The sequence below is a fragment of the Anabrus simplex genome, chromosome 4 (genome assembly GCF_040414725.1).
Source record: "Anabrus simplex isolate iqAnaSimp1 chromosome 4, ASM4041472v1, whole genome shotgun sequence".
In the NCBI taxonomy this organism is placed as follows: domain Eukaryota; kingdom Metazoa; phylum Arthropoda; class Insecta; order Orthoptera; family Tettigoniidae; genus Anabrus; species Anabrus simplex.
In genome coordinates, this window is record NC_090268.1 from 298,816,494 (window position 1) to 298,843,211 (window position 26,718).

At 40.3% G+C, this 26,718-nt stretch overlaps 1 protein-coding gene across 1 annotated transcript in view; it reads left to right on the forward strand.

Moving 5' to 3' along the window:
* Nucleotides 1–26,718, forward strand: part of LOC136872668 (vascular endothelial growth factor A) — a 48,495-nt gene that overhangs the window by 6,179 nt on the left and 15,598 nt on the right. The window contains exons 2-3 of the mRNA XM_067146480.2: nt 10,761–10,848; nt 26,435–26,553. Of these exons, the coding sequence (XP_067002581.1) occupies nt 10,761–10,848; nt 26,435–26,553 (207 nt within the window). The remainder of the gene's footprint in view (nt 1–10,760; nt 10,849–26,434; nt 26,554–26,718) is intronic.

Genomic DNA, 26,718 nt, shown 5'->3' on the forward strand with positions numbered 1-26,718 from the left:
AGATGGACCGAACTGGGGAAAGGTACATCCCAACCAGATGACCAGCACATGACGAGGAAGGCGATGTCCAACCTGATGTCCAGACCATGATGAGGGAGAATCTCAACCCACCAGAATGCGGTTCTGAACGGGAGGACGGAGGATGACCAGACCCGGATTCCAATCGCGGGTCTAACCACATCCGAGCACTGGAGCGACAACTGGACCAGATATAACATCAAACGAGCTAAGTCTTTACATTTTTTTTAGTTGCGTATTTTTTTTATCTGCATGCACACTGTAAGTTCGACATGTGCTGATTAGTTGGTAATATTAACCGTTTAATTAAGAATGCAAGTGAATTATACAAGTGAAGTGTGAGATATTTAAGGCTATAATATAATATGGCAGTGTAGAATAGATTTTTATTACATTATATACGCGCTACCGCACTTGGTCAGAATAAGTAGAATGCGGCATGAGTAAATTTATGAAGTGTTTGTATTAAGAGCTGATAGCAATGAGTTAACAGATATTGTGGAACTTCGATAGATCTCGTATTAATTTGCACAATGTTTACGTCACGTTTGGCACGCGCGTCAGATGTGAATGTATTTGAGTTACGTACTCTTTGCTCTGTAACATGAGGGCATTGAACTCTGTTTTGGGTTTGAATATACATGGTTATTGAAATGCATTTAATAGAAAAGCAATTCTGAGATACTTAGCATAGCATAATAAGAGTAGTCGGCGATATGTTTGTGGTAGAGATTATGCAAATGAAGTGATAGTTGTGTATTGAAATGAAGTTGTAATATTGTTATTCGACGGAATGTATTTATGAATATTGAAACGTGGATGTTGATTTATGTGCTTCGGTGTGGATAAGAATGCTATTTGCTGAGGAAACGCTATGTTACATTTATATGAGGTGAGATTTCGTGTCAAATGAAAAAAGTACGTGAAAGAGGGCACATCGCGTGGATGACCTAATTGAGGTAAGATTGATATCTACTATAATAGAATTGAGATTCGTGACAGAATCATATGACAGTTGTAGATGCTGTATGTTAAATACGAGAGTATGTTGATATATTATTTAACTATGTTCATGGCCAAATGTAATCATGATATTCTTTAATGCGGCAACACATTTCCAAACATGAATGCGTATTATTTTCATTCTGACTGACCATATGAACTCAGTAGCTTGCAAGGATGAGAAATACTATGTAATATGAGAAAGGGAAAGCACATTGAGCGTGAAATAGATGTGTGTGTGGATCAGAAACTGCGTACATAGTTAGATAGATATTTTGTTTCTTTTGACACAGAGATTATTTGAATTGACGTTTCTTGAAAAATATAATGAATAGGTAAATGGTAGGCTAGGAGCCAGATGTCACAGGCACTAGGGAAGTAATGCCTTAGCCCCAAAGCTGTTATTGAAGCGTATTTAAGAAGAAGGACCAAACAATGAGTTTAAATTTATAAATGCAGAGTTATGAGATCAGATTTATGAGTTAAAAGTTAAGCTAGGGTTTATTTTCAGAGACATATATCCAAAGATATGCTCAAATTTATATTTACATTCTGACTTTAATCTATTTAGTTGTTTTTGCGCTTCATTCCGGTAAACTAAACGTTTTATTAAGACGTAATTGATTTGAATGTGATGAGAATCATCATCATCATCATCTGTTTACCCTCCAGGTTCGGCTTTTCCCTCGGACTCAGCGAGGGATCCCACCTCTACCGCCTCAAGGGCAGTGTCCTGGAGCTTCAGACTCTTGGTCGGGGATACAACTGGGGAGAATGACCAGTACCTCGCCCAGGCGGCCTCACCTGCTATGCTGAACAGGGGCCTTGTGGAGGGATGGGAAGATTGGAAGGGATAGACAAGGAAGAGGGAAGGAAGCGGCCGTGGCCTTAAGTTAGGTATCATCCCGGCATTCGCCTGGAGGAGAAGTGGGAAACCACGGAAAACCACTTCGAGGATGGCTGAGGTGGGAATCGAACCCACCTCTACTCAGTTGACCTCCCGAGGCTGAGTGGACCCCGTTCCAGCCCTCGTACCACTTTTCAAATTTTCGTGGCAGAGCCGGGAATCGAACCCGGACCTCCGGGGGTGGCAGCTAATCACGCTAACCACTACACCACAGAGGCGGACTGTGATGAGAATAAGTAATATAATTAACATGACAGTATTTACGTCAACCCAACGAAGTATTTCAATGGAGGATTGTGATTGCTCAGTGATCAATTGTGAATAGTAAGATTCATTTTGATCTCATTTCGGAATGTGAATGTTAACATGAACAGGGATATGTATCTCAACATGAATATGAATATGAGTATGAATATGTGTAAATAGCTTAACGTTGCAATTACTTTTCTTTTATTTGAGCCAGCGCTGACTCTGAACTATTATTCAGGTATAATAACATAAAAATACTACCCAAATTCACACTACTTTTTCGTAGGTCGATATTTTATTTAAATAAATATTATTATATTATTTTTCTAGAACGAATGTGTTATGAATTCTTTCTCTTGCGCTTAGTTTATAAGTTAGTTGTTAAGTTGAGTAATTTATTGATTGAATTGATGCATGGTAAGAATTTTTTCGAGGTTTTCGGTAGTCGGTACTTTCTTAGGTGAATTAATTCTTCGGTGATACGTCTACAGTGGACCGGTATTCTTCTGAACTCACGTAAAACGCAACTTAATGTAAAATCTCAGATTTTATTTGACTGATGGATACCCTGAGAAGAAATTGAGCCGCTGGGAAAATAATTTGCTGACCGTGCTACCACGGGGCACAGTACTAAATTAAGAATTATGAGGGGTGGGATTCCAAAATTCTGTGGTAACATGTTTAGTCTCACGTAGTGATGATAGCCAAATACCTCTATGCTAAAAGAAGCTCAAAATGAAGTGATTTTTTTCCTTGAGAACTTCTGTATCATTTCCGACTCATACGAGAACAGTCAGTGATTTCGTTAAGACTTGCATTCTGTGAAGTATTTGTGATTATACTGATTACTTGTTAGAAAAGTAATTTGTAATTGTAACAGTAAATTTGTCCGGCCCCGCGGTGTAGGGGCAACGCGTCCAACTATCACCCGGCGGCTCCGGGTTCGGTTCCCAACCGGGTCAGGGTTTTTAATTGTAATTATTAATATTCCTGATTTGGGGACTGGGTGTTTGTGACGCCTTTAATATTCGTTTCCTCACACACAACATTCCACACCACCGCAATTCCAATTACACGCAAGTTCATACAATGTGGTGCCAGTAGAGGCAAAAGATCCACAGGGGTTGACGCCTCGAACAAATAGCATTTAAAAAAAACTACTACATCTACTCTGATCTGCTTTTCATATTCATGCTTTGGTCTACCCCTACCATTCGTACCCCCTACACTTCTCTCAAAACTAACTGAACTAGTCCTGGGTCTCTTAAGATGTATCCTATCATTCTATATCATCCGGTAAAATTTAGCCAAATCGACTCCTCTCACCAACTCGATTCAGTATATTTTCATTATGCCTTTGCTGGCGAGACTTAGTGTTTACAGTGCACTATGTCTTCTGGCATGGGCTTGAACAAATTTGTTACTTTCATTAACCTGTCTGTCTCATCCTTGGCTTTGACAATGTGAAAGTGACTGAGGTATGAGCGATGCAAGTAATGCCAATCCTTATGCAGCCAGTGCCTGTTATGAATGGGATGAAAATGTCACTCATAGGGTCATTTGGTGTTTGCGTTTCAGTGGGCTTGGCATACTAATATTTAATAGCAACTTCTGCCTCGGGGAGGAAAGCAATGGGAAACTACCTCACTCCTCATTTCCCTAGTGATGCCTATGCCGTCATGACAGATGATGGCAGAGCTGTTGAGGATCAAACCAGCCTTCGGGTTCAATACTCAACATACAACAACATACACCTTCATTCGTGATTCGATTTATCCATCTGAAAAAACACATTTCAAGAGCTTCTATTCTCTTCTTTCTGAGCTAGTTATCGTCCATGTTTCACTTCCATACAATGCCACGCTCCAGACGAAAGTCCTGAAACACAGTTTTCGAATTCCTATATCAGTGTTCGAAGTGAGAAAATTTCTTCTATGAATTAGTCACTGCGAGTGTTGCATCCTTAAAATTAAGCCCGTAGTTTCTTTCAGGAAGGACATTTAAAAGCGGCATTTGGACACAACAGAATGGAAGCCTCGTAAGCCGATTTTTTTTCTGAAATTGAGAGATTTGTACTCAAGGTTGGAAACCGTGAGTGTCAAGCTACTCAATGACGAAGATGAGGAAAACTGAATTATTCTATCCTCGAGCGACCAGATAGAAAACAACTACTCCAGGAGATAGTGGGTTCGAATCCCACTGTCGGCAGCGCTGAAGATGGTTTTCCGTGGTTTCCCATTTTCACACCGGGCAAATGCGGGGGCTGTACTTTAATTAAGGCCACGGCCGCTTCCTTCCAACTCCTACGCCTTTCCTATCCTATCGTCGCCATAAGACCTGTCTGTGTCGGTGCGACGTAAAGTCACTAGCAAAAAAAAAAAAAAAAAAAAAAAGCATATTCTGAGCAGATAGAATTTGGTGTGAAATACTCGTTGGCTATTGATAATTATATAATTTCAGATTTAGTTGTCTGATAAATGTTTACGTAACAAAGTAAAACAACTAATGAAAGGTCAAGTTGTTAAATTACAGTAGAACCCCGTTTATTCGAAATAAAGGGGGCGGAGCCACTTCAGTTGACGTGTCTTTTCGGATGACACATGGTAAATATTTTCGGAGGTTAAATGTCGAAATAAAAATGCATACACTCTGTTAAGCAGAGATGAATAATGTATATTAACATTAAAATATTTACATAATATCACTCATTGTATAAAATCAGTGATCTTCTTCTGAATTTCCTTGCTGCAACGCTGTCGCGCCACCGTTTAACCAACCATACACCAGCTGGTGTAGATTAATTGCTTTGTTCAACAAAGCACAGAAAATGAAAGCAAAGTCACCTCCGTACAGGCCATGAAGGCCCTTGGAGGAGTGGAAGATAGAGGCATCCACCATTGTTAACCTCGGCACGTGATGGGGTAGAGTGGTTAGCTCTACGCCCGGCCGCCTTTGCCCCCAGGAATTAACCTAGTACTCATTTTTGGTGTAGGCTGAGTGAACCTCAGGACCATATGCACCTCAACAAAGCACAGAACAATCTGAAATAATGAAACAATTTTTGTTACTACTGAACTCAGTACTGTATACAGTAATGTTGTTATAGTACTGTAATTAAAGCGTGTGGTACTGTATTTTAATAAAAATTCGAAATAATCTTACCTCCAATGCATTAGGCTAAATCCATCATCTGCTGTAACTCGGTTCTCAGAACTGCTATTGTCAAGGTCGGAGTCGTCGGCATAATCTTCATGACGAAAAATACAGTAATAATAACAATTCCTCCTTTTTTCAAGATAAAATGTATCATGAAACGAACTAGAGTGTAAGAAACTGTTTTGTTTTATTCTACACGTGCATTCTGACACAAGTCATAATATAAAAATAGGGCTTGCCAAGTTTTTTTGCTACTTTCTTTACGTCGCACCGACACAGATAGGTCTTGAGGCGACGATGGGACAGGGAAGGGAAACCACGGAAAACCATTTTCAGGGCTACCGACAGTGGGGTTTGAACCTACTATCTCACGAATAATGGATACTGGCCGCACTTAAGCGACTGCAGCTATCGAGCTCGGTGGCTTGCCAAGTAGCTCTCAGAACACATAGCAAGAGCATTACTAATATCGACGGCTGAGAACGAGAGGATAAAAACAAAATATTAAAATACAATTTTGCCAGAGCATTTCGGTTAAGCCGGGTTTCGGTTAAGCGAGGTTCTACTGTACCTATAAAATTTGAAATTATTTCCTCCTTTCATGCAATATGAGTTATAGCAGAGTCTCTGAAAATATATTGAACTATTATATAAAACTCAGTCTGTCGTGATAACAGTTGAGGGCTTTGAAAAAGAAGCGGCAATCCAGGAAGGAGTGAGGCAAGGTTGCAGTTTATCCCCCCTCCTTTTCACTGTTTATACAGAACAAGCGGTAAAGGAAATCAGAGAGGAATTTGGAAAGGAGATCACAATCCAAGGAGAGGACATCAAAACCCCGAGATTTGCCGATGATATTGTTATTTTATCTGAGACTGCAGATCTGGAGAAACTGCTGAGGGTCTTGGATAAAAAAGTATAAGATGAAAATAAATCTAAGTCCAAAACAAAAGTAATGGAGTGCAGTCGAACGAAGTTAAGTGATGCAGGTCTTAAAGGAAGTAGATGAATAGTGTTACTTGGGTAGTAAAATAACTGTCGATAGCAGAGGTAAGGAGGATATAAAATGCAGACTAGCACAAGCAAGGAAGAGCTTTCTTAAGAAAAGAAATTTGCTCACTTCGAATATAGATATAGGAATTAGAAAGATGTTTTTGAACACTTTCGTCTGGAGCGTGGCATTGTATGGAAGTGAAACATGGACGATAACTAGCTCAGAAAGAAAGAGAATAGAAGCTTTTGAAATGTGGTGTTACAGAAGAATGCTGAAGGTGAGACGGATAGATCGAATCACAAATGAAGAGATACTGAATCGAATTGGCGAGAGGAGATCGATTTGGCTAAATTTCACGAGAAGAAGAGATAGAATGATAGGACACATTTTAAGACACCCAGGACTTGTTCAGTTGGTTTTTGAAGGAAGTGTAGGTGGTAAGAACGGTAGGGGTAGACCAAGGTATGAATATGACAAGCAGTTTAGAGTAGGTGTAAGATGCAGCAGTTACGTAGAAATGAAAAGGTTAGCACAGGATAGGGTGGCATGGAGAGCTGCATCAAACCAGTCTATAGATTGATGACTCAAAAAATAACAGAAACCGTTTCTAAAACCTCGTAGTCTTAACCGCGGAAGTATGAAAAACTCGTATGTCCAGCAACAGGCGTATTAAGGAAATATTTTGTAAGTTGTCAATAAATACATGTTTCTAGGATGTTATGCTATACAATATGAATAAACTAATTGAGAGAGACTTTGAAATCTAAAGAAAAGCTTTTTTTGCTTTTAAATTAGTTAAACCGAATATACGAGGTTTTCATTCTCAGATTTCGATATATGCACCAAAAGTCGGGACTCTGGACCCTATTATTAAAAATGGACCTGACCCAGGAGAAATGGGTAACTCTACTGTAGACTTGAAACGAAAATTGCTCAAATGGCGTCAACTCAAAAGAAGTGCATTTCAGATGCTGTGGTCGTACGTCTTTATTATTATTATTAAGGTAATTTAGGGAGATCCCGACATGAGGGAGAACTCGACACTTTTAAGCTTAGCGCCTCTGGTAACCACAGTACTGGACAGGTCAAACTTGCAACTACATTTACTGGAGCCGTATGGTTTTGTGCTCATGGTCACCCAGTTTCCTGAAGATTATCACTATAAATACAAGGCATATGAACAATTTAAGGTGAGTAAGTAAGTGATATATGATTTAAAAGTAACTTGCTATAATATGATGAGTAGGTTGTGTAACGAAATATGTGGTTATGTCTCAAAACTCACGGGCTAAAATTAGTTACAAATAGTATCAAAACTCACGACTACAAACTGGTTGCTAAAGTAAACATTCTAATGAGGCTCAAAATTCACGACTCCGGACAGCAGGTGCTTGCGATGACCGCAGGAGGGCTGAGGTGCGCGGTGACACACGCTTCTCGTACGACAGGCAGGGTATACTGTGGAAGTTATTCTGCCATCCCGACGCACAGGGGAAGAATAATGGCTGGTGAATTAAAGAGACCGACGTGTATTATTATTATTATTATTATTATTATTATTATTATTATTATTATTATTATTATTATTATTATTATTATTATTAATAATTATTATTATTGTTATTATTATTATTACTATTATTATTATTAAAATATTTTTCTGTTGTCTTACAGCTGATATTATTTTTACCTTTCACCAGGAGGTCTGGTGCAGGTCTTTAGAGTTGACGCCGTACAGGCGACCTGCACGTCTGTGAGGATGAGGCCCTACCTAAAATAAAGTCTAACGCTGAAGGCGGCACAAACACCCAGTCCCCGAGCCATAGGAATTGACTAATGAAAGTTAAAATGACCCGATCAGAAACCGAACCCGGGACCCCCTTGACCCCATGGACCAAAGGCCAGCATGCTAACCATTTATGCATGCAGCCGGACGATACAAAATTAAAGTAGGTATACAGTATTGCCCGCTGCAAGTTAAAAGAAACAGCCAGTTGATAATACTGCGACTTAGTTCCATTATGCGGCCAGAAGGCGGCAATTACTTAGGAATTTCATTTAGAGATATTTAAGATCAAGACAGTTAATTCACTCATTTAGTCCAATACTTGGAAATTCACTTGAAAAAAAAAAAGCGTATTTCTATTTTTCGTAAGAGTTCATCTGTTCGCTTATTTCAATAGATCATCTACCCGACACACTTAAACCGAAAAATATTATTCACGACGCATCCGATTATTCTGCGAGGAATAATGAATGATATTTGAAACTCATTCGATTATTTAAATTGATTATTCGGTCGATTATTTAAATAATTGGATGGAAGTTTTTCGATTATTAAAAGTATTCCATTATCCTATCACTAATAGGGTGGACATTTATCCATTCAAACAAGAACTCGCCTTGCTCGTGAGTTTTGAGACTGGCCCAGGTAGAGAAACCTGTTCTTACTAATCCTCTTCCTGGAATTCGTGAGTTTTGGGACTCGTGAGTTTTGAGACTCGTGAGTTTTGAGACGACACGAAATATGTAGATATGCGATACTTTTAAGATAATGTTTTAGGTTAGACGCACTAAGCAAGTTTCGGAGAAGCGGTGATGTCATTTCCAAATCGCAAAACCTTCAGCTTGGTAAGTGTTGCGACCTCTTGCCTGCCAATGAAATTCGGGGAGATCTAGACACGACAAGGTGTCGAGATCTCCCTGAATCTCTAAACCGGGATACATTTTTGGGGACATGGTTTAATGGTGCGTTAATTCTACAGTTTAGTAGGAGTAATAAATGATGACAATGTAGTGTATTAGGATATGTATAATATTTTTTTAATGCGATATTTTTATAATAATGTTTGTAGTGTTAAATTAAACTCAAATTACGAAGGTTGGAGACTGATGATAAAGTAGAAGTTTCGCATTAATAGGTTTGCATCCAAATGGTTATAGGTGGAGGATGCCACGGAAATGTGTGTACAAAGGTCTGCTTGGACGATGGAATGCAGAAGATATGGCTGCTGCTATTAAGGACGTGAAAGAAAATGGAACTACTTTAGCACCAGCTGCGAAGTATTTCAGTATTCCAAGGAATACACTCAGATCCAGAATACTATCTGGTATATGTACCAATAGAAAACTGGAAAAAGGAGCAACAACTGACAAAGCTAAGGAGGACCAGTTAGTCAACCTTTTCCATCTCGATTCTAAAGGGTTTGGGTGAACAGTGACCGACTTACGAGAACTGGCTTTTAGGTTCACTCAGAGGAATGGTGTTAAGAAGCATATTTAAAAACCAAAAGGCAATGGTTGGATATGACTGGGTTTTTCAAGAGCCTGGTAATATTTTGAATGTCAATGAAACTGGTGTTCAGCTCATATTTAAGGAAGGGAAGATTATTAGTGAAAAAAGGAAAGAAAAACGTGTTTCACAGCACCACGGCAGAAAAGGGATCTACGGTAACAGTAATGGTGTGTGGTAATGCTATTGGATATGCTATCCCACTCTTTGTTATAATGAAAGGGGTAAGGCAAAGATATACTCAATAGGAATGCCCAGTGGATCAGTTGTTAAAATGTCCGAATCATTGTTCCTTGATCACCTAAACCGTTACAAACCTCAGGGCAGGATTCGGTTCATAATCGACGGACACTCAACGCACTGCAAAGACCCGGATGTGCTTGATAAGGCATCAGCTGTATGAATACGGATGTGTTGTTTCCCCTCGGTGACTTCACAGGATTATCGGGAAAACTTAAAGAATAGGAAACGCGAAAATGAAAAGAATCCTTCAAATCGAAGGACAACAACGAGAACTCGGCGTGCGCAACGGGGAAGCTAGTTTCTCAAGCAGTCTTCATTGCTCTGAGAATTACTGCGCGGTATGTGACGACAACCGTAATGAGGCATGGGTCCTATGTAGTGGGGAATGCAGGAAATGGTTCCACGAGATGTGTGTGAAAAATGGAAACGATGAGCAGTTTATATGTACCCATTGTGTACAATAGTTGCGTAACCATTCGGAGGTCCTACCTAGTGTCAGGTTCTCCCTAAGTGCGGGAGAAGTGGACATTATTGCATCCTTTATTTATTTGATAATTTAACATGATATGAAATGTTATTTTTTTTCATAAATAATAGAAAACATAAACTAACTGTGTACAAAATCACCTAGGAAATAATTGAAATATTTTACAAATAAAGCATGATCAAAATTACAGGTTTTTGCTTAGCGTGTCGAGATATCCCTAAACTACTATATTATTATTATTATTATTATTATTATTATTATTATTATTATTTATATCATAGTATATATTTTTGTGGAATTTCTCAACTATACTTCGATATTTAAAATTTTATTTATTTATTTATTTATTTATTTATTTATTTATTTATTTATTTATTTATTTATTTATTTATTTATTTATTTATTTATTTATTAGGAATGCATGCTGATATCAAGGTTTGGAGGCCATCAGTTTTTCCGGAGAGATGAACCAGATCCGGAGATCCATCAATTTCAAGCTATCGGTGAGTACTAATAATAATAATTATTATCGATGATTGTGAGTCAGAGCGTGCCTGGAACCTCTACTATAGTGCTATTTTCGAAATATGGGGCGTGGGATTTGATCGGCATAAAAGAACTGAATATCACACCGCTTGGAGGGCTTGATGCTATGGTTAATAGTGACCATACCGATGTGGTGAATTTATGTGCATTAACTTGCTTGTCTACACCCCGTGTATATTGTGTTAATCATGCTTTGTTCTTTATTGTTTTATATTCTTTCTGGAGCTTTCCATGCGTGTTTATTAATAGCGTTCTTCTTCTTTTGACGTGGTAATGTTTTATACCGTAACTCCGTCTACTGATTTTGAGTCAAGCTAGAAAATTTGAAGTACGAAATTCGGTAGGAGTTTGAAGCCTTCGTACGGTAGGAAGTTACTGATGGATATCGTTCACTTAGGTATCAATGCTTGAGGTGTATTCAGCATTGCCAATCGTACCAGAATGCTAAAACAATAGCAGAATTTCATATTTAAGACACAATCGTCGAAAAATATGCATCCCTTTTCTTTTCTTTTCTTTTCATTTCTTTTCTTTTCTTTTCTTTTCTTTTCTTTTCTTTTCTTTTCTTTTCTTTCCTTTACATTCTGGAGAGTAATGTTGCTCTCATTTGGGATCTTTCTATATTTTTATATTAACAATTCAATTTTAAAGGAAGTGAGAACATCGGAAAGCAAGAAGCTGAGCGCGCAGAGGCTGCCGAACCTTCTATTCCCACATATCCAACGAGTATACTGTCTGTCCAAATGGCTTCATCGGTTACGTGCCAGATGTGACCGTGCCGGATGCGACCAGGCCATTATCGTGCCAATAGCGACCGAGCGGATAAGCACCGTGCCGCATGCGACTCATCAATCACTTACAATTGATTTGAATTAAAGGCTGTCACCAAGTGGCAGAACACTGTTGTTAGCAGGTTCGAGTGCCACTGGTCGAAAGAAAAATATAATAATGTTGCTGGCTTTGCGTCCCAGTAACTACTTGTATGGTTTAAGGAGACACCGAGGTGCCGGAATTTAGTCCCGCAGGACTTATTTTACGTGCCAGTAAATCCACCGACACAAAGCTGACGTATTTGAGCACGTTCAAATACCACCGGACTGAGCCAGGATCGAAGATGCCAAGTTGGAGTCGGAAGACCAGCATCTCAACCGTCTGAGCCGTCTGAGCCACTTAGCCTAGATGAAAAAACATTCACCATCAGGATGTTGGCGGGCAGGGTAGGTAGATAGTTTCTAATCACTAGATTGCATGCCAAAAGCCGGGATTCAAATCTAAACCTTTTCTCAGTGTTCAAATGGAGTGAGGGGATTTGATGCTGTTGATGGTGATTCGGCCGTCGGATGGCGAAGTAAAGCATTGAGCAGACCCCTTGGTATTATTCGAGAGGAGTAGGCTACGTGCCGAAATCGGGTTTCATCTCTCCCTACTTCATTATCATAATCCCACATTCGGACGCGCAGGCCGCCCAAGGGTGTCAGGTAGAAAGACCCGCACCAGGCAAGCCGAACACGTCCTCGGACACTCCTGGTATTAATAGGACACGATAAATAAGTAGGCCTAAGTCGTAAATAATTTCAGAGAATTAAGGCCACCACACACAGAAAGCTAAGCTAAGCTACGCAACGCTATGCTACACTAAGCAATGCCAAGCTGTGGTGTGCTATGACACGAATAAAAAGCTAAGCTATACTACGCTAGGCAGCACTTTTATTGTTGCGCTGCTGTAAATAATCAATTACTCTCTCTGCTCGGTGGCATGATATTTCTTTTTTCTTTTCTTTTCTTTTCTTTTCTTTTCTTTTCTTTTCTTTTCTTTTCTTTTCTTTTCTTTTCTTTTCTTTTCTTTTTCGAAGGGGTTCGACTGACTGTGATTGTGTTGGTGTGGGGGCGGACGGAACAGATGATGAATCAGATATATGTGATAAGGAGTGTAGGTCTTTGCATTCCGGATTCTCAGTCATCTGGGTGGTTACTTCAGTTATCTCTTGACCTCGATATGTTTCCTGCCTGTCAATGTTTGAATGTGTGCTATGATGAAAATTAAGCTATTAATACACATCCAAAGGTATGTTAAGAAATGACACATGGAGATCTGTTTATGGAGAATGAGCATATTGAACTGTGTGTTTGAAGCACAAGGCAAGGCCAGTCCGCCTTCTGCTTCCAACACAATTATTCATGTTGTTCATTTTATTAGTGAAATGTTTATACTGTCTTAGCTGCAAAACATAACAAATCGAGACGTTCTTATTTTCTTATAACCTCGAATGAATTACATGCGTTTTAAATTATAATATACCGGGCGAGTTGGCCGCGACGTCAGGGTCGCGCAGCTGTGAGCTTGCATCCGGGAGATAGTGGGTTCGAATCCCACTGTCGGCAGCCCTGAAGATGGTTTTCCGTTGTTTCCGATTTTCACACCAGGCAAATGTTGGGGCTGTACCTTAATTAAGGCCACGGGCGCTTCCTTCCTACTCCTAGGCCTTCTCTATCCCATCGTCGCCATAAGACCTATCTGTGTCCGTGTGATGTAAAGCAAATAGCAAAATAGCAATAATAATAATAATAATAATAATAATAATAATAATAATAATAATAATAATAATAATAATAATAATAATATACTCAACACTCACAACATCGATTTTTAATATTTAAAAATATTTTTAAAATATGTTAAATATTAGCCATTAACTTACTACGTTAAAGTGACAGCTCACCTTCTTGTAGAAATATAAGGCAGAAGGAATTCCATTTGTTTGTGGAATTTCCACTCCTTCATTTTTCCCCTTCCTGCCCACTTTTACTCTCTTTTTGTCTCTTTAGTGCCTCCCTAAAACAGCCTCTCAGTCAAGTTTTTAAGTTCTTTACCTAAAACAATATATGTTATTATTTTTACCTTTCCCGTTCTTAGTAACTGTTGATATATTTAAGAATATGGCATACAGTTACATAACAGGCGCTTCAACTGTATCTGCTAAATTGTAAATAAAATGAGTAAAGCCATGTCAAAAATGTATTCTTCTCAAACAATTAGAACTCTCAAAATTGTGATTATATTGCTAATTTATAAAGAGTAGCCTACTTACAATCAATTTGAAGTACGGTACTGTACTTATTTCCTGCCAACAGTTTTCCTTTCTTGTCAAGTCTCTGTAGTAATTTGATGACGTATCATAAAGGCAGGGATATATTTCCACCTCCTCAATTAGCCGTTCTTCTTTTGGCCTGTTATCCATTGTATTAAAATAACGAAGCACTACCACAAGAGACTCACACGACACTTTTAAACACACACGACAGCCCGCCAGACCAACTGCTCAGAAATGAAAAGCGCATGCGCCAGGCCAGCTACAGCCAAGAAAATCGCCTGCCTAGCGATCTGTCTAGCTTAGCTTAGTTTAGCTTGGCTTAGTGCTGGGGACGGAGCGGAGCGGAGCGGAGCAGTTGTTGTGACGTCATCACCCGGTAGTACCGAGTGAACTACCGAGTGAATGTCCTGACGCGGGACGTTTAAACACGTTATAGGTATGGCACTGCGAAGGTATTGCATCCCCCTATTAATACCCTTCTCTCACAATGTAACAACTGTAAATAACTGCATATATATTCACTATAATTGTTATATACGTAACTGCTAGGGAGTAGGAGGTAGGATGTGGAATAAATGTTAGTAACTCGTATAGTTAAATCATTCGAATAGTGAAACAAAGTATGGCACATACCTACCGAAAGGGTTTGTATAGAAGGGGATTGGAAGTTAACAGAAAAGTAATGTATTAACAATTATTTCGTAAGTTCATGTGATACGGTACACTGTTAATGAGAAGAATAACCTGAATATAAAGAATCTTATCAGAATATAATGAAAAACACTGACATAATTTCATCTATAGGATGACAAAAGTAATTACGTAAATGAACGTTGACTGGAATGTCCTTCTTTGCAAATGTGATTACAAAACATATCTGACAACATACTATTACACGTCCCAATGCCAAACAGCTATCAGTAGATTGCTTCTATAAATACAGTTATTATATTATATTATATTATATTATATTATATTATATTATATTATATTATATTATATTATATTATATTATATTATATTATATTATATTATATTATATTATATTTGATGTGCCACCACCCGTCGCGTATGTGCGGCCACAAAATTCGCATTTTGCGTGTTTCCTATTATCAGTGGTGTCAAAAAACTGCCAGGCATCCGACGGTTTTCGTGGCATTTGTGGAACAACGTTCTGTAAAAATTTCTTTAAATTCCTTTAAATGTTCTAAAAATATAACTACTGTCTACGAATATGTTTAAATATCACACTAACACCACAAATATAATATAACAGACTTTACATTATGTACAAAACATAACAAGCGTAGGAAATATATACGTACATTCGAAACACACAGATTGAATACAGGTACTTTCGTACGTGTTGTGTGCTACACTGTGCTCAGGTCCTCCGCGAGTACTCGCAGTTGTAAGCGGATGGGATCGGTGGTGCGCTCTACCGCTACAACCGGATTACTCATCGGTATTACTCGCTCCGTCCCCACCTCTAGCTTGGCTTAGTATAGCTTAGCATAGCGGCCTGTGTGTGTCATCGTACTTAAATGCATTGGGAGCGATATTTTTCATAACACGGCGTAGCTTAGCTTAGCTTAGCCTAGCTTTCTGTGTGTGGTGGCCTTTAGGGCTGGTTTACACGGGTAGAGTAGCGAGGCGAGTAGAGTAGTTAGTAAAGTAGCCACGTTACTCTACTCTACCACTGTCTAGTAGAGTTGACACTTGTATCGTTCATACAGGAGTAGTCATACAGTAGAGTAGAGTACAGTAGTAGCACCATGTCAAGATGTAAGCACATCGTAAGGAAGTGTTTAAAGACATTTACAAACATATTACTGCAAGAGGTTAGTGAAGCGTTAGAAGAAGAAGTAAATGAGGAAATAAGGGAATGGGTAAGAGGCTGGCTTAGTAGGAGAGATACACTCGGGGCATCGGCATTAATTCTGAGAGAACTTGGCAATTTAGAGAAATATGGCGGGACAAACTCGACACAGTTGGCCAAGAACATGAGGGATCGTCTCAGGAATCATTTTGTTAATGAAGGAGCAGTTCCCTGGCAGTACAAGCATGTATTTTAATCCAGGAACACAAACGATTGAATTTTTATGACTTTATTCATTATTGTACAAAAAGTAACGACAGTGTAATCATCCCCTCAGGATTTTACTAGTCTTCGTCTGTGAATACTGTAGTGGTGATTTCTAAGATAAAACTATATGAACGAGCTCCAGTCTAATTATAGATCATAATTCTGGCGAAGGTTTTTGTTCCACGGTGAAGGGGTGAGGTACTCCTTTCCCCAGTTAGACTGTTGTGATGTTTCTATTTCCATTTTTTTGTATTTCAGCCAACCTAAATCTTATCCGAATGAAATTTTACAGAATTCATTTCAAAAGTTATAGAAAGAATACCCATTGGCCATCAGTGTGTCGTTTCAGAACCCACGAGTCTCAAAACTCACGAGTAGAATAATCGGTTGCATCATGAATAAATTTTTCGGTGTAAGTGTGTCGGATGGATAATCAATTGAATTATGTGAATAGATGAAAAATAGAAATATGCCTCTTTTTTTGCAATCCATGGAGTCCAATGCTGAAGACGGCACAAACACTCAGTTCCCGAGCCATAGGAATTACCAAATGAAAGTGAAAATCCCGGCCAGGAGTCGAACCTGGGACTCCCTGGACCCATTGGACCACAGGCCAGCATGCTAACCATGTATCCATGCAGCCGGACGACATAAAATTAAAGTAGGTATATTGCCTGCTGCTAGTTAAAATAAATTTTCAGTTGGTAGTAATTACCGGAGCTTAGTTCTATTATGAGGCCAGAAGACGGCATTTACTTATATAAGAAACTTTATTTTACCGATATTAAATATTACGACTGTTAATTCACTCATTTAGTTTCATTAGAGATGAATTTGGTCATGAATCTCATCGCAGGGAAAATAAATTACTTATCTCCATTCCCTTCAGAAAGTGGTCGAGTATGATGAACGGTCTCTGATACGCTTTCCGAAAATAATATGAACTCATGCTCCACACGTATGACTGAGTCATGTACTCCCAGATGCCTTACTTAGCATAGATTAATATATTACATCACGCCCCCACGCGATTACACGAAACGCAATGTTATATACTCGTAGTATTGACTACTTGGGTCACCAAATTTATAAAATCATAAATTAAAATGTGTCAGAATTCTATCTAAAATATAGCGAAGTAGCCAATCGCTATCTTTGACGTTCTGTTGCTATATGACTTAAAAAAGACTCCACAGCGCTGATGTTGATGATATTTTATGATGGTGGTTCTTTCCCCAGTCAAGAAAATGTGGAAAGGTTCATTAAAAATCAATAAGTGTTGAAAACAATGAAGGAAAAGGTGGTGGTGGTGATTACTGTTTTAAGAGGGAGTGCAACTGGGCAGCCATCCTTTATTAATACTAATCAGAGGGAAAAAATGGAAGGTGGCCCATACTTCGAGAAAATTAAGGTTTCGGGCAAAGAAAGACAAGGGCCTTTTCTAAAAAATGTAAGTACCCCTGGGGCCCCTTTTAGTCACCTCTTACGATAGGCAGAGGATACTGTGGATGTTACTCTGCCACCCCAACACACAGGGGTAAATAATGGTCGGCGAATGACACAGATGTGTATTATTATTATTCGCTAGGGGCTTTACGTCGCACCGACACAGATAAGTCTTATGGCGACGATGGAATAGGAAAGGTCTAGGAGTTGGAAGGAAGCGGCCGTGGCCTTAATTAAGGTACAGCCCCAGCATTTGCCTGGTGTGAAAATGGGAAACTACGGAAAACCATCTTCAGGGCTGCCGACAGTGGGATTCGAACCTACTATCTCCCGGATGCAACATCTTCTTGTTTTCGAATAGGTCTACTATGGACCACGTTAAGTATCATTCATTTACGGTTCTTCCTCTTTCGATCGGCCCAGTACTTCTTCATCCTTTCGGAGTGGGCTTCTTTACGTTCTCGTGACCAGTTGTTGCCGGTCCGTTTTTTGCTACTTTGATCTTTGAATCCCTTAATTTTGTTGATGATTTTTCTGTATTCCTGTCTGTTGTATACTGCCTGCTGTGATATATTATTTTCCTCCATATCCTCCTTGACCCCTTTAATCCAGCTAGTTTGTGTCTTCCTGTTCTCCATGTATTCCAGAATTCGCTTGGCTGTTCTCTCTGGTGGCATTCTTTTAATGTGTCCGAAGAAGCAGTGTCTTCTCTTCTTGAAGGATGTTGTGATTTTTTCGGTCCTTTTGTATAGTTCCTCATTTGGTCGCAGTCTAAATTCTTGACCCACTTTCCTGGGCCCTAGTATCTTCCTCAAGATCTTCCTTTCTGTCTTTTCAATGTTTTCTAGTAAGCCCTTCCTGTTCAGTGGAATACATTCGATCGCATATAGACTTTCTGGTTTGATGACAGTGTTGTAATGTCTGATTTTTGCAGTGAATGAAACTGATTTTTTATTGTAGATATTTCGACATAACTGGTACGCTGCTTCCATCTTTCTTGCCCTTTCCTGTAATGCTATTCCTGGTAGTCCTGTTGGGGTTATCCATTCCCCTAGATATTTAAACTTCTGTACTCTTTTAATTGTTCCATATTTGGTGACAATATTTTGTGTCGGATCCTTTTTGTCCTGAATCATTAGTTCCGTCTTTTCGAAGGATATCTGAAGTCCCGTCTTTACAGCAGTCTCTTGAAGTGTTTCAATTTGTACCTTGGCTGTTTCAGTGTCTTCTGCCAGTATTGCCATATCATCTGCGAATGCTAGACAGTCAATCTTGATTCCAGATCTTCCCAGTGATATTCCATTTTTCACCCCTAATTCCATCAGTCTCTTCCTCCACTCTCTGACCACTTTTTCAAGTATAACATTAAACAGAAGTGGTGACATCCCGTCCCCTTGTCGGACACCTGTTTCGATCTTGAATGGTTTTGACAACATACCCATAAACTTAACCTGTGATGTAGTGTCAGTGATGGTTTCTTTGATTAAATTTCTAGTTTTTTTATCTATCCCAAACTCTTCTAACGTGCTTATCAAGGTTGCTCTGTCGACTGAATCATAGGCTTTCTTAAAATTCACAAATATAATCACTAGATTTTTGGCTGTGAGTGCACGTAGTTGTATTATGGAGATTAGGTTGAAAATTTGCTCGCTGCATGATCTCCCTTTCCGGAATCCTGCCTGGTATTCACCAAGTTCTTTTTCTATTATCCCTTCAGTCCTGTTTTGTAGTGCCTTGGATAGAATTTTAGAGGCAACTGGTGGCAATGATATTCCTCTGTAATTGTCAACGTTTGTTCTGTCTCCTTTTTTGTGCAGCGGGTGTATTAATGATGTCTTCCATTCCTTTGGGATGCTCTCCGTTTGCCAAATCTCCTCAAACAGTGCTTCTAGCTGAGTCACTAAGTGTTCTCCGGCATATTTCAATAACTCTGCAACTATTGAATCTTCACCTGACGTCTTATTATTCTTCAGTCCTGTTATTATTCCCCTGATTTCTTCTTTATTAGGTGGTTCTGAGTCCGGTGTCTGGTTCTTGGGTTTCTCAAACATTAGAGTTTCCTCAGGTTTTTTACAGTTCAGTAGTTTCTGGAAATAATTTGCAAGGTGTTGGCAATTCTGTTCATTTCCAGTGATTAGATTTCCTTCGTCATCTTTGAAGCATAGGGTTGGCGGTTTGTATCTTGTTAAGTTCCTCCTGAATGTCTGGTAGAAATTACGTGTATTGTTTTTCACGAAATCTTCTTCTAGTTTCTTTAGTTGCTGTGTGTCATAATGTTTTCGTTCACCTCTTATGGTTTTAGCTGTTGTTTTCCTTTGTGCTTTGAATGACTCCCAGTCTTCTGGTTTCTTAGTTGAGTTCCATTTCTTCCATGTCTGAGCCCTTCTTTGTAGTGCTTCTTCGCAAACTTCATTCCACCACGGATGTTTCTTCTTTTTACTTCGTAGGATTGTTTGTTCCGCTGCTTGTTGTATTGATGTTGCCATCTCAGTCCAACTGTGACTTTGAATCTTATTTATCCTGTTCTGGTATTCATTCACAGTCTGCTGATTGAACTTCAGATCTTCTATTCTGTATCTTGTAATTTTTGTACCACTACTTTTTCTCCTTTCTGGTGTTAATTTCATCTTAATTTTTGTCAGATAGTGGTCAGAGTCGAAGTTTGCTCCTCTAGCTACATGTACATCTTGAATTTCTCTGGAGTTTTCATAACTGATTGCAACATGGTCAATCTGAAATTCGCCCAATAACTTGTTAGGTGATATCCATGTTGTTTGTTTCTTTGGCTTCTTCTGGAACTTGGTGGTCATGATGTTCAAATTGAATTTTTCACACAACTCTATCAACCTCTTACCATTCATGTTTGTCTTGCTGTGAGCCGTGAATTTTCCTGTGGTTCTTGATGGTTCATTCCTTCCAATTTGTGCATTGAAGTCTCCTAGCAGAATTACAACATTTTTCTCTGGAGTATTTCCTAGAATTTCTTCCAGACCTTCCCAAAATTTTTCTACTTTCTCTGGATTTTGTTGGTTGTCCTTATTTATTGGTGCATGTGCATTTATTATTGTGTATTTCTTGTTCTTGTTTTTGAAAGTTAGTGTTGACATCCTTGGTGAGGTGGATTTGAATTCCGTTATCTTGTCTGCCATTGAATTGTGTACTACAAATGCTGTTCCAAACATCCAGAGACCTTTAGTGTTTTGTATTTTCTCTGCTGGTTTACCTTTATAAATCCTGTAATTATTATTATTATTATTATTATTATTATTATGATGATTATTATTATTATTATTATTATTATTATTATTATTATTATCATCAAAACATTTTTCTGTGGTCTTAAAGGAAATATAACGTATTTTTCCTTTTGATATAAATTTAATGTTAATGGTATCGTGGCATCAGGAGAGGCCTGGTGAGTGAGTCACCGCGCACCTCACCCCTCCTGCCGTCATCGCAGGCACCTGCTATCCGGAGTCGTGAATTTTGAGACTCATTGGAATATTAATTTAGCTATTAGTTTGCAGTCGTGAGTTTTGATACCATTTGCTACTAATTTTCGCACGTGAGTTTTGAGACGTAACCGGCCATAAGTACACTGTAAATTACGCTGGCGTAGGCCTAATTTGCAGAGCTTCTTCGCCATAAATATCCCAATTATTGATCTATTTAATTTTTTTTGTTCGTTGCTTGTACGGCCCAGGTGTAGAGCTTAAGCTTCTAGATCTGACACTGTACTGTAAACAATAATTATTTTGGATATTCCAAACAACATATGGAAACTATTCAATTTGTTGGGGAAATTACTGTTATTGCTGAAAATTAACGGCAGTGGCAAGTGATATGTAAAAGATCCCTATGTATGTTATTAATATGATTAATGTACACAGTCCTGCACCATTGTATTGCCTAACTTAAACATGTCGAGACACATGATGAACACGCTGTGTAACACTGAAACTTGAGAAATCTTCATATTAAGTGAAAATCCAGCTGACACTTGTTTATATTTTACGTTGCATTTTCGAGTGTAGATGTCTGCGGCACCACCTCCAGACTTCTTGGATCTTCGTATTTTCATGAGTTCTTGATTGTATGTACATCGTAAATTTTTTATTTTCTGTTTCAGTTCCGTTAACCCAAAACCCTCTTTACCCATTTTCGCAATCAAGTCCTCTTCCGCCGCCCGCCCGTCTCATTTCTATAAGTAACGCTGTTTATGTTCCATAAACATTCTTTTTCGCTGTAGAGCTCCACAAATTTGCAAGTTTCTTCTTCCGTCCACTTCATGTTGCCGCCAAATAAACGCTCAACGTAATACCACCGTCTGCACACACATGCAAATACAGCAGTCGAATGACGCGGCAGCTGAAAAATCGAGCGTCCTCGGACTTTTCCGCCAGCTCTCGGAGCTCGGTTCCGGTGGAGGGGGAAGGATAGTGGTAGAGTTACTTTACCGCAGCGGAAACCCACTCTACTCTACTGCCTACTAACTACTCTACTCTACTTGCTACTATCCCGGTCGTTTACACGATGCTAGTAGCTCTACTATCCACTCTACTCGCCTCGCTACTCTACCCGTGTAAACCAGCCCTTAGGATCTTTTTTATTGCTAGTGGCATTACGTCACACCGACACAGACAGGTCTTAAGGCGACGATGGGATAGGAAATGGCTAGGAATGGGTAGGAAGCGGCCCTGGTGTTAATTAAAGTACAGCTCCAGCATTTGCCTGGTGTGAGAATGGGAAACCACGGAAAACCATCTTCAGGGCTGCCGACAGTGGGATTCGAACCCACTATCTCCCGGATGCAAGCTCAGGGCCGCGCGCCTCTAACCGCATGGCCAACTCGCCCGGTAAAGACGTAAACGCATCATCATGTTTCGTATTGTAAAACGAGTTTCCCCCAGAAGTGTTATGTAAAGTAGGGGCAGTAGCTGCTTATAGGAGTTATTGAAGTGGCATTGCACTTCGTTTAGCTTACCTTATCTTGGGTGATGACACAACTTATCAAACGACAATTTGTTTGTCAACGCCGGTCGCATCCGGCACGGTTACAGATTATGCGGTCGCTAGTGGCACGGGTCGTATGCGGCACGGTCGCATCTGGCACACCACCGCTTCATCAGCCTGGTGGCCTTTCTGGTCTCATACAGACCCATCTTTAGTGAGACGTGGTGTTTCCAGTGAACTATGTCTTTTGGTATGGGCTAGATTAGTTTTGCTGCTTTCATTCATTTGTCTCATTGTCTGCCTCTGAGGCCCAGGTTCGATTCCCGGCACTGTCAGAGATTGGCAGTTGGGCTGGTATGCGGCTAGAAAGGTACATGCAGCTCACCTCCAGTGGGAGTCACCAGAAACGAGGACAAGTACACGAATTTACATTTACATCTGTCTCAGTGTCATCGTTGGCCATGGGCGCCCGCTGGATCTTTTCGAGGGGGGGGGGGAGCACATTAACAATTTTCTTGAATATAAAAACCAATATAATGTCAGCAACATTAAATTGTTTACAGAAACTTCCAGTTATAACATATGCTAGATGACTGTCAGTAATTTCAGTTTATGAAATAATCTGGTATGATATTAAACAATTGAACATCAACATTTTTAGAATTCCAGGGGGGGCAAGTGCCCCCCCTTGCCCCCCTTGCGGGCGCCCATGTCGTTGGCTATGAAAGTAACTGAGTAATGCCAGTAAATACAGTTCCTTATATAGCCGGCCCCTGAGATTCAAGATTTGAAAGTGTCGCTCGTAGGGCCAGTTGGTGTGTGCATTTCGGTGGGCTTGGCAGACTGCACCGTCGGCTGAGCGAGGAAAGGAGCGGGAAACTACCTCACTCCTCATTTCCCTAGTGGGGCCTACACCTCTTCAGTGACAGCTACGCTGTCTGTGACAGCCAATGGAGCTGTTGAAGATTCCACCAACCTTCAGGTTGAAGACTCACTACACATACTGTGGTTAGCTAGAATAACGGCCGCCAGAATAGAATAGTTGGTGGTGTACTATTTCTAGTCACTATATTGCGAGCCAGAATCGCCTGGGTTCAGTTCGAATTTCTCTGCAGTGTTCGTGTGGAGTGAGCACATACGACACTGTTGATGGTGATTCGTCCGTGGGATGGGGACGTTAAGCATTGAGTAGACCTCTTGGCGTTATTCGTCAGGAGTAGGCTGTGTTTCGATACCGGGTTTCACACTCTCCCTACAACATCATCACCATCACCACTACAACAACACCCAACCCAGACATGTAGGTCACTCATGCTTGTCAACTACAAATAAAAAGACCTCTATCAGGCCTCTCCGGAGCTCACGTAACGTCATCATCATCAGCAACAACAGAGATCCCTCAGCGAATCGAAATGGGTACCACTCTCTAATGCTGACAAACGAAGAAGGTACAAGGGACGTCATCAGCGGTTTAATTTATAATTTATCTTGAACACCAACAATCTTGTGATAAACGTGCAATTTTTTTACAACTTTCCTTTACGTCGTACCGACACATATAGGTCTTATGACGACGATGGGATCGAAAATGGCAAGGAGTGGGAAAGAAGCGGTCGTGGCCTTAATTAAGGTGCCTGGTGTGAAAATAGGCAAAATGGAAAACCATCTTCAGGGCTGCTGACAGTGGAGTTCGAACCCACTATCTCCCGGATGCAAGCTCACAGCTGCGCGCCCCTAGCCGCATGGCCAACTCGCCTGGTAACGTGCATTTTGAGAAGCTAGCTGTTGTTTCCCGTTATCACGTCGAAAGTCCCACGGCCGTATCAGCGACACAGCCTAACAATTTCTTTTTTCTTCCACTTTTACACTGAGCGGCATGACAAACGCTACACCCAATAAATGATGTGTAATTATTGTGTAATTATATATTTAATCAAAGTGAACCACTTCCACAAATTTTTTTAAGACGGAGTATGTTATTGGCGTTGCTTTGCGAGCAAACAATGAAGTGTTGATTGTTTATTGCACTAACCTCAATTGTTTTTTCCCGCGAAACCTGGAAAACAGATCGCTGGGTGTGAGCCAATTATGTTTTCCCGCTCTTGTAGCGCTCATTGTTGTACCTTTAATTATTTCCCTTTCAATCGCACGTGTTTGTAGGATCGTTCTGTGATTGTCTTAATCAGCTTTCTGGAGCAAACATGCTGTTAAGCCCTGAACAAGCTGCGAAAGCCGTTGATTTGGTAGAAGATGGTCGCGGCATGCATTACGTTGCGGAAGTGTTGAGGACTACACTACAACTTCCACGATTACCAGAACCGTACGAAGGTACAGGGAAACTGGTGGCTTTGCAAGGAGACCAGGATCAGGCCCGGGAAGGGCAATATCGCATAGAGAGATGACCACTTCTTACAACTTCAAGTTTTCCGCAATCGTCACGCCACCACCGTTGAAGCACGAAATCGACTCCACCAAGTTCGAGGGGTCAATGTTAGTGAGAGAACCGTTCGAAGAAGACTGGAAGAAGCCAATCTTCAGTCCAGAAGACCTGCTGCAGGTCCGGAACTCACCGGAGAGCATCGCACAGCTCGATTACGTTTCGCAAGGGAACATCTTGGCTGGACCGTACAACAATGGGATCAAGTGTTTTTGGGCGATGAGTCGAGATTTGGCCTCCGATCACCCGACGGAAAAGAGAGAGAATCTGGAGAAGGCCAGGGGAAAGGCATTCCCCTTGCGCATTCTCATTCAGGACGCCTTTTCAGGTTGGTTCTGTGATGGTGTGGGCAGGGATCAATACAACTGCAAGGACGGATTTGGTCTTCGTGGAGAATGAGAGCTTTACGGCACATCGGTATGCGGAGCAAATACTTCTGGAGCATGTTGTGCCTTTCACTCCATTTATTGGTGACGATTTTACACTAATGCACGACAATGCACGCCCATATGTGAGAATTGTGCCACAGATCTTGGATGAAACAGGGATTCGTGTTATGGCTTGGCCTGCTCGAAGCCCTGGTTTGAATCCTATTGAGCACGTTTGGAACCAGCTGGGGAGAAGAGCCCGTCAGCACCATCCAGGTACCCTACAGGACCTACGGAACGCCCTCCTGGAAGAATCAGAAATGATTCCTCAACAGGGCATTACCGCATTAATCAGGAGCATGCCTGAAAGATTGAATGCCGTAATTGGTGTAAGAGGTAGCAATACACGCTTTTGAAGATGCGAACAGAGGTCCCCGAGATCGTCTCCGAGGTCTGCGGAGTGTACAACATCAAAACAGAAGTGCATTACTTTTATGAGCTTACTCAATATTTCCTTCAATGTATATCTTTAGCTTAATTTGTTCAATTTGTTTATAATAATCGTATTTTGTTTCCATTGTTAGACACTTAGATGGGACCGTACCACAATATCCTATCAAAAGATAGTGGATTAATGTCATAAAAAGGCACAATTTTTTAAAAAAAATTAGTTTTGAAAGAAATTGAAGTTTTGCGTTTTTCGTGCCGTTCAGTGTATTTCGTACCGGGCGAGTTGGCCGAGCGCGTAGAGGCGCGCGGCTGTGAGCTTGCATCCGGGAGATAGTAGGTTCGAATCCCACTATCGGCAGCCCTGAAGATGGTTTTCTGTGGTTTCCCATTTTCACACCAGGCAAATGCTGGGGCTGTACCTTAATTAAGGCCACGGCCGCTTCCTTCCAACTCCTAGGCCTTTCCTATCCCATCGTCGCCATACGACCTATCTGTGTCGGCGCGACGTAAAGCCCCTAGCAAAAAAAAAAAGTGTATTTCGTCCGATCCATTCTCCCGCTTATTTTCGGAACTTAGTCACTTCTTTGACGACTTTACAACAGATATGCCTACTTGACGTAAATCTGTGTGCCATGTTTGTTCCAATGACGTGAAATGTTGCATTTTTTTCTCCATCTTAGCTAACTGACCATTCATTCATCCTGTCCACAGATGGTGCATGTACTGACAGAGACGCGAAGAGGATGTATATGGAGGTCATGAAACAGAGCACGTGTTCCAGACCACTAGAAGCTGTCGTAAAACTGGTCCCCGACGATGACAACTATGAGGTAAAGAAAAAAATGCTATAGGTCTGCGTGAGAAATCAGTTTATGTGTAGCTGAAACCAGGTGAATAGATCACGAGAAAATAAAGTCAGTTTCTTCAATTTCACACGCTCATCAGTTGAGAATGTTTACTTTCACTTACCAAACCAAACCCCATGGCACTACAGC